General features: G+C 54.8%; 2 protein-coding genes across 3 annotated transcripts in view; both read right to left on the bottom strand.

The window, feature by feature from the left end:
• Dctn3 (dynactin 3 (p22)) overlaps positions 1-5,651 on the bottom strand; it is a 9,165-nt gene extending 3,514 nt beyond the window's left edge. Inside the window, exons 1-5 of one of the 2 annotated variants that reach the window (XM_005401053.2) lie at positions 5,489-5,651; positions 4,021-4,105; positions 3,268-3,354; positions 1,271-1,354; positions 261-319 (exon numbers count right to left, since the gene is read on the bottom strand). In XM_005401053.2, coding sequence (XP_005401110.1) covers positions 261-319; positions 1,271-1,354; positions 3,268-3,354; positions 4,021-4,105; positions 5,489-5,584 — 411 coding nt within the window. In that variant the 5' untranslated portion in view covers positions 5,585-5,651. The remainder of the gene's footprint in view (positions 1-260; positions 320-1,270; positions 1,355-3,267; positions 3,355-4,020; positions 4,106-5,488) is intronic. The other variant, XM_005401050.2, reaches the window with a different exon arrangement.
• A 1,018-nt stretch (positions 5,652-6,669) lies between these two features.
• Positions 6,670-8,755, bottom strand: part of Arid3c (AT rich interactive domain 3C (BRIGHT-like)) — a 7,518-nt gene continuing 5,432 nt past the window's right edge. The window contains exons 4-6 of the mRNA XM_005401184.2: positions 7,902-8,082; positions 7,597-7,686; positions 6,670-7,145 (exon numbers count right to left, since the gene is read on the bottom strand). Coding sequence (XP_005401241.1) covers positions 7,045-7,145; positions 7,597-7,686; positions 7,902-8,082 — 372 coding nt within the window. The 3' untranslated portion in view covers positions 6,670-7,044. The remainder of the gene's footprint in view (positions 7,146-7,596; positions 7,687-7,901; positions 8,083-8,755) is intronic.

Raw genomic sequence — 8,755 nt, 5'->3', positions numbered from 1 at the left:
AGAGTGCTGGGATTACCTGGCTCCTAGGAATTCCCAACTTCAACCTTCTGGTGTCTTAAAATAGTCCTACCCTGGGAAGCAGGGAGCCTGGATGGGGCCCTAGGCAAGTCCCTTCCCCTTCTGAGATGGGCACACAGACGATAGAGGGTAAACCTCCAAGTGTCTAAGTAGAAATGCCGCAGGCTCCTTCCCCAGGTGGCAGGAATGGGAAGGTGCCTGACTGCCTCCGCTGTCTCCTCCAGTCCCCTCCCCTCCCGTACCTGCTGCTGGATGTGGATCTGGGCCAAGTGCTGCAGGCGGGCGGCATGCTCAGGAACAGCTGTAAAACACAACGCACTGCCTGATGATGCCTGTGCGCTCCCCCGGGACTGCTCAATAGTCTATTAGGTCTTCGGCAGGATTAGAGTATTGAGTGCAGAAGCTAAACAAACGCCAGGCTTCATCGACCACTGTAGCCGGCGGGAGGGTGGCTCCCTGCCCACCCCAGTCTTCACTCCAGGACCCACAGGGGAGGGAAAGAAGAGGTGCAGAGGGGAAAGAACCTCGGAGTCCCCAGTGCTGCCCTCACCACACCCAAGTGCTACGAGCAGAGCCAGGTAAACGCAGCGCTCTCTGTCATGGGACCTGCCCCTTCGCTCTTCGCCCAGCAGGGCCAGGTCTGCCTGGGCAGGGAGCAGGAAGCCTGCAGATGGACTAAGGATGTACATCGCACCCCTAAACTCACCACTTGGAACCCAGCATCTAGAGCCCTGGCCACCACGTTGGGTCCATAGCTTAAGGCTGTCAGCAACTCAGTGGGTAGCTGAGCAGGGGAAGGGAGGGGGAGCTGGGAAATACACCTCCAGAGACAGGCAAGATGGGTATCTGGATTCAATTAAAGCTACTGCCTGCTCATCAAAGCCGAGGCCCAGAGACTCTCTCAGCAGTGCAGCAGGAAGAATTCACACACCTGGCAGGGCCAACGGTAAAAACTGGGTTCTACAGCACCCTGAGGGGTAGATGCTAAAGGGTACGGTACAAGGTAGAAGGAATCCCCAGATTTGGGGCTGCTAGTGTTAGTGTCTTTACACCCCAACCATCTATGGTTCTGAAACTAGACTCTCCATCCTGGGAATTTTCATCCTAGTGCGGGTGACAGGAACCCCCAAGGTGGAGAATAAAGAAAATGAGCAGACCCAGCCTGAGCTCAAAGAACCCGAGGCATAGGGAAGTCTTGCTTAGCCACCCACCTCCCCAAGCAGCATAGCAGAGCTGAGGCCCAGGGAAGTACCTTTAATGGAAGCACTGTCCAGCATGGGTACCAGGGCGTCCACCTGCTCCAAGAGTGCAACCTGGGAGAGGATAAACTGCTCCTCTGAAGCATAAAGACAAGACGGTGGCAGTGAAGCAAGCCTGGCGTTGTTATCCTTGGGCTAAGCACCTGGCAGGGGTGGTGGCAAGGCCTGGAGCTTTGTTCAGACCCTGCCCACGGCTTCTTCGCTAGGTACACGTTCCCATCCTGCCCACCCCTCTTGCCTGCCTCTCTGACACACCTGGAGCTTCTCTGAGCCTCTAACAACCCAGTAAATGCCTCGTAGGCCACGGAAGTCTTGGGTATCGTGCCAAGGGCCCCCAGGAAGTTCCAAAAGAGGAGACAAGTAGCGGACTCCACCAGGCAGGTCTCGCTTGGTGGCTCTCAGAGGCACTGACAATTATAGATGGCAGAAGAGCTGAGACAGCAGTGAGAAAGCCAGTGAGAGGAGTGGTTCGCAGGGCGTTCAGTGCAATGAAAGCCAGCAGGTCTTGGCGTCACACACTTGTAGTCCTAGTTGGCAGCCAGCCTGGACATCGCAGCGACTGTGCGCTGGGGACGTAGCTGTGGCAGAGTCCTGGTCTAGCCTGAGCGAGGGCCTGGATGCAGTCCCCAGTACCACATGAGAAAAACAAAACCCACTGAAATTCAAGGAGTGGGCAGACACTCGAGAGAGAACTGTTACGTGTAATGTTTGTCAGTTGACGCTGCGAACAATTTCAGCTGGCTGAACTGGAGCAGGGAGATCACAAGAAACAGGGCTGGGCGGAAGGACAGGCCCAGCACTCCGGAGGGCCTTACAGAGCAGGGTGAGAGTTAGGATTCGATCAGAGCAAGGCAAGGCGACGCTGAGGTTCGAAGCAGGCCAGTAACATGCTGGCCGTGCTCATAAAGAAGAGGCTGGGCCGTATGCGGAAGGGAAGGGTAACCGTTAGAGTGACGGCGCAGGAAACCGAGCAACCGCTTATTTCTGAGTAAATGTCCGCTCCCTGGGGCAGTGCCACGGAGGCACGTCGAGGCTGGGCTCCAGCGTCAGCGCAGGAGAGCTCTTGGACTTGGTGCCGTGGCATGGTCAGGGGCCCTCTGGGGCTCTGGCAGCGCCGTCCTGGCACGCTACCCAGTCCTCAGTGTCGCGGTGCACCGACAAGTTACAAGCTCAGGTTCCTAAAGCAGAAACTTTGTCTTTCCTAGTTTTGGCTGTACATATGAGGGCAGGAACTTTCTGGATTTTCATTATGTATCTGATATCCAGGATAAAGCCTGGGTCATAGCAGATGACCATTAAATGCCTTTTTTTTTTTTTTTGTCAGAAAAGGTCTTGCTGTGTAGTTCAGGAAGGCTCAAACTTACGGCAATCCTCCTGCCTCCACCTCCTGAGTGCTGGCATTATAGTCATGTGTCACCACACCAAGCTACTGGCCTTTTTTTTTTTGAGACAATATCTCACTAAGTTGTTCAGGCCTGAACTTGAGACTCTCCTACCTCAGACTCATGAGCAGCTGGGATGACAGGCGTGTGCCACCAGGCCCAGATGCTCAGACACAGGTGGTCACAGATGTGAGCGGCTGGCTGGTATCCCCCCTACAACCCTGGAATCCCAGACCCTTCTCACGTGAGTGGAAGACCCTGAAACTCATGCCAGCGTTCTCCCTTCTCCTGAACGATGCTACGTGCCCTCACTCTTCCCTAGAAGACCCTCTGTGCAGTGATCACAATGAGAAAAGTTCTGGAGGAAACTTCTAGGGGTGGCTCGTGGACAGAACACCGGAGCGGCTCCCACTGTGGCCAGCCCCACGACCTGGCGCACAGGGTCCTGGGCCTAGTGCCTACCACGGGATGCACAGAATCACTGGACCTCAGCCCACAGCCAGCCCAGAATCCCAGACAGCAGCTTCCAGGCTGTGTCTAGGACAAGACGGGGGCTCAGCTCCCCCAGCCCCGCCCTCAGGCGCGTGCGCACGCGGGCCCGCCGTCACCTGCCAGGATGAACTGCACCTTCGAGGCATCAGGGATGGCGAGGCGGCCGATGTACTCGGGGTCCAGGTATTTGATCAGGTCTTCAACTAAAAAGTAACAAGATGGGACACAGAACTAACAGGGTGGGGTCTGACAAAGGAAGTCTGGGGAGCGCCCTGAGTTCGGAGCCGACACCCACAGTGACCCATCAGCAGCACCACCAGGTTCTCCGTCCCGCCTCCTCGTTTCTCCACTGCCACTACCTGCCGGCTGACCTAGAAACACCACCGCTGCCCGCGGTCGGGGCCCCTCGTTCCCACTGACCCCTTCTTCTCTGGGAGAAGGCCTCTTCCTTCCTCAGTGCTGCCAATACGAGCCAGGGCTTCATCTGATTTCCAGGTAGTGGGCAGCTACCAATTGTGACAGAACTAAAGAGACTTGGCTGAACCAAGCCTGGGGCTCTCAGTGGCTAATTTCTTTCCTGCTTCTGAACCTTGCCCGGAGAAATCCCACATCCTCTTCCCCTCCCTTCACCAGGGGAAGCTTTCAGGCAGGGCTCTCGTCTCACAACCTGGGATGCTGGAATGGGCTTGAGATTTACCCACAAGGTAGAAAAGCACACCCCAGTTCACCACTTGGGCAGGGAAATGTCTTCACATTCTTTCTATCCTCATAGGACTACTTCAAGGACCTACTGACTGAAGAAGCAAGGTCAGGTCCCAGAATCACAGGCATGGGAAGCAGGGCAAGCAGGCACCCCTGGAAGCACTTACTCTTCTTGTAGAGAATCTTCACCCTCTCCCTCTTACTGGCAATGTTCCCCAAAGCCACCTGCACCTTGACCAGACCATCAGCCACCTGTGAAGGGTATGGAGGTTAATTCTAAATATACCATCTGGTTCAAGGCTTCAAACCAGTAAAGAACCTTTTATCCTGCAGGGTGTGGTGGCACATGCGTGTGATCCTAGCACTTGGGAGGGTGAGGCAGCAGGATCACCATAAGTTCGAGGCCAGCCTGAGCTCTGTAGTGAATCCAAGGTCAGCCTGGACTGTGTAGCGAGATCCTGATTATGCATGGAAACCTCTACAAACTGTAAGTTAAAATAAACCTTTCCTCCTTTAACTTTAGGCATTGGGTATTTTGTCTCAGCAATGAGAAAAGAGTCATTAAGACATTATATGTTCCCTGGTTTGTAAAACCCTAGGTTTGAGCATGAGAAATACAATGATCTCACCCATGCTTTCATTACCTCATGACTGGATGACTATACACTTGTCAGACTGGCTGGCCGACCTCCAGCCCTATTTCCTCCACCTCAACTCTAATGTGGGAGATGGAAGAACATAGCACAACTTCTAGGGTCCCAATAATCGTGCAATCATTGTATAGGGAACACAGAAGAAAATCAAGTTAGGGGAGATGTAGAGTTAAAAGCATATATAATGAATGCCGAGGGTGGTGGTGCATGCCTGTAACCCCAGCACTCGGGAGGCTGAGGCAGGAGGATCACCATGAGTTTGAGGCCAGCATGGGCTACAAAGTGAGTTCAAGGCCAGCCTGAACTCCATAGTGAGACCCTGCCTCAAAAAACAAGCAAAAAAAATAAAGTGTACACACAGAGGTCATCCCTGATTCCTTAGCTGCAGGATATGCCTGACAAGACATGAGAAATTCCTCAATAAATATTCTTTGCCTTGAGAAAGGGGACTAGTGTACCGAGCTTCGCATCTGTCAAAATTCAGCCGCTGTTGTGGGCTGCCAGCCCCATCTGAGCACCCAGTACCCAGTCCTCGACTGTGCTAATCCCGGCCTTCTCGGAGCCTTCCTGATCCAAGCCTGGACGCCCCCTTCTGGGGCCCGCGCACAATTCTTTTAGCCATTAACTGCGCTGGGCTCCGGGCCGGCACCTGCACTGTGGACTTCAGCTCTCACTGGAACTCCCACAGTCAGCTTCTCTAGCGGCCAAGTCTCCCCAAGCAGTCTTGGAGGGCTGCGGCGGAGTCTTAGTCACCGTCGTCACCGAGCCCAGCCCAAAGAGGCCTGACCATCCGCTGCCCACCCCCGCGCCCACGGGAATGGACCTCGAGCCTCCAGTCCGCTCCAGGCGGCCCCAGGTCTTTGTCACCTCACAGGCCGGATGGAGGACCTCGGGGCTCCGGCGACTGTACCCATCCCGAGGGCGGGACCAGCGGACGGCTCGTGCCCTGGCCCAGAAACGGACCGCCAGAGCAGACGCTCACCTTCCGCGAGCCGCGGGCTCCGCCTGGTCCGTACACCCATCGCTCCAGCTCCTCCACTCGGGCCTGCAGCCTCTGTACATCTGTCACAGCTGCCATCGCTGCGGCCACCCTCTCCACCGCGGAACCCCCAGAGGGTGGGACATCCGCCCCAACAGGCAGGCTGGCCAATGCGAGGGCACGCGTGGCCTCAATGCAGGAAGTGGCGTCACGATTCAGCTTTCCAATGCCGGAAGTGGCCTGACAGGACCGGTGGAAGACGGCAAAAAGCTGCCTGGTTACCTAGGCAACGCTACCTGTCTGAGGCCCAGTCCTGACTTCTAGCATCCGGTTGACAGCATTTTGCTTTTCTTTTTCTAATTCCAGGATATCAGCGATTTCTCCACCCCATTCCCTCAAGTGGCACGTGTAAACACATCTGCTATTCCAAGATAGGCCCATTGCCATAGACCAGTAGGAAGATTCTTTTTTTGTTGTTTTGGTTTTTCTCCGGTACCGGAACCGAACTCACGACCTTGCGCTTGCCAGGCAGGCACTTTGCCGCTGAGCTAAATCCCCAGCCCCGAAGATTCTTGAATGAAATATAAACTTTTTGAGTCGTTCAAGGTTCAAGAGACTAAAGGACCAGAGCCAGGTGGACAGGCACACGCCTGTGATTCCAGCGCTCTGTAGGGCTGAGGAAGGCCGCAGTTTGGAGCCCAGCTTGGGCTTAGTGATTTAGACCCTTAAAAAAAAAAAAAACCCGGTTGTGGTGGCACACACCTGTGATCCCAGCACTCCTGAGGCTGAGGCAGGAGGATCGACCCAAATATTAGGCCTGGGCTACATAGTGTGTTCAAGGCCAACTTGGACTATGTATGGAGACCCTGTCTCAAAAGCTAAAAAAAAAAAAACACAAACAAAGGCACAGGGAGGGGATTGTATCTCCATGTGAAGGCCCTGGGTTCAAATCTTAGTATTGCTACTACTACTAATGATGATGATAATAATAACGACTTAAGTGATTTGTCCAAGGCACTATGGTGAAGAATCAGCATTTAAACTTAAACAGTCTGACTCGAGAAACTTCTGCCCTCATGGAACTTTGCTATCCTGCCTTCACCTCTAAAAACTCACGGCCTAACGCTGCCTGTGTATTACATCATTCCCCCTCCCAGACCCAGACAAAAAGAGAAGGCACTGAAGAGGGAGGGATCAGGGCTTTATTTTCCAGATGTGACCCGAGGGCCATTTCCTTCATAACACTCCGCCAGTCACTGGCTCCTGAGGGGAAGCGGGGCTGACTCAGGGGGGGTGCCACAGATGACACTGACACAGGGGCACGGGAGGAGATGATGTGGGTTTCTGGGGCAAGAATTCTTTGGTAGATGCTGCTGGAATTGGCCAGCGAGGAGGTGCCCTCCTTTTACGATGAGGTAGATGAAAGAGCAAGGTAAAACATTTAGCAGGGAGGTGGGGTATGGTGTCGATCAGGGCCCAGAGTGGGCATTTTGAAAGAATCAGGGTGAGAAGGTGCCCACCCAGCAGTGGGGCTGGGACTTAGTTCTGAGCAGGAGCTCTCAGGGCAAGGTGTTGACAGGGGGTCCTGCTGAGGGTGGGGGTGCGGGGTTAGCTGGGCCCTGGGAAGCTGTGACAGGCTGGCGACGGGCAAAGAGAACGCCTGGTGAGAGGGGCAGGAGGCGGCAGAAGGCAAGCACGAGAGGAGAGGGTGGGGCACAGAAGAGAAGAAGGGAAAAAAATGTAAGCGTGCTGACTGCTAGAACACCACACACGCCCTTGCCACCCAGCCTCCTTGGTTGTAGAAGAAGACCCTTAGGCCAGTGAGAGATTCATATGCCAGTGTAAAGACCTTTGAGCAGGTAAATAGGCAATACTGACACTGATACACAGGCCCATGACAAGGCAAACATTCCATGGTAACCATGCCACGGGGCCATGCCTTAAACCCCATGCCTTACAGATTACCCCCTGTAGCCCACGCCACCCTGAACCTGTACCCATGCAAGTTCAGATACCCCTGAACCTCATGCTAGTAGAAAAGGCTAAAGTCCCCATGCCAGACTAAATACACCTGACTCCACGCCAGTGTAGACAACCTGCAGTACCCATACCAGTGTAGACCACCCCGTTGATCTCTAGTGCCATGTTGATACTGCTGATGCCACTGCCTGCCAGACTGAGGGGCTCATCCAGCCGCTCTTCTGTCCAGGAGGGGGCAGGGGAGTCACATTTTGAGGAATCAGGGTTCAGACTTACCCCCCGACTCCATTCCTAGAGACAGCCCCCATTCCACTTCAGCCCCATTCAGCTGTCTACAGAAGGGTTCGTCTGCCCACCTCCAACACCTGTGAGGCCGTGGGTCTATCCTCCCTCAGGGCACACGCTGGAAAGCCCTCACCAGCAAGCCCCTCCTCACCCCTCAGAGGAACCTTGCCACGGGGTAGGAAACCGGGGGCTGCCCCAGGATGAGGCGGGTCCACGGCGCCCATGAGCACGGCCCGCTTCTCTGGAGGCTCCTCTGGTGCCATCTTCTTCTGTACAGGTCCCAAGGCGAGGCCCACGGGTAGGGCCAGACGGGGGGCGGGAATTCCACTCTCCTCTGGAAGAAGAAGTCACTCAGCTCCTCCGACTCCTTAGGTCAACCTGTTGTGTTTGTTTCTCCCCCAAGCCTGAGACACTAAAAGGGATCACCTAAACTCACGCAGCAAGTTCAATCTCACTTTCCTCCCAAAGCCCCTGCCAGGAGCTCTGAAGGTGTTAAATTCCAAGGGCACAATACAGATGTCTAGTTTGGTCTAGGAGAATCTGGGGGATTTCCTTCTTCTTGGTTGTTAAGTAATTCAAGTCCAAGAGGCACAAACCACACGCGAATAGGAGCCCTGAGCCAAGCATGTTGCCGCACGCCTGTAATCCCAGCACTGGGGAGGCTGAGGCAGAAGGACTGCGACAAGTTCGAGGCCAGCCTGGGCTGTATAGTTAGTTCAGGGGGAGCCTGGACTATACAGCAAGACACTGTCTAAAAACAACAACAACAACAAAAAAAAAAACAAAGAGCCCTGGGAGACAGTGTGGAGGGAAGCTGCTGTGGAGAAAGGCCCTTTTCCCAAGCCTCTGCGCCATGAAGTTGCGACCCATACCCCAGAGCGCTCAAAGCCTCACTGGCCCCAGCCTCAGCCCCTACAGGTAGCGATACCGAACTTCGCACCTGCCCGCCTCGCAGTGCCTCCCTACACGCTAGCACGCCCTGTCCTTCGGCGCCTGCACCGCCCC

The sequence above is a fragment of the Chinchilla lanigera genome, unplaced genomic scaffold (genome assembly GCF_000276665.1).
Source record: "Chinchilla lanigera isolate Chin_1 unplaced genomic scaffold, ChiLan1.0 scaffold00071, whole genome shotgun sequence".
Classification (NCBI taxonomy): Eukaryota; Metazoa; Chordata; class Mammalia; order Rodentia; family Chinchillidae; genus Chinchilla; species Chinchilla lanigera.
Note: the sequence above shows the minus strand (reverse complement) of the source record. Positions and strands in the feature narration are given on the sequence as shown.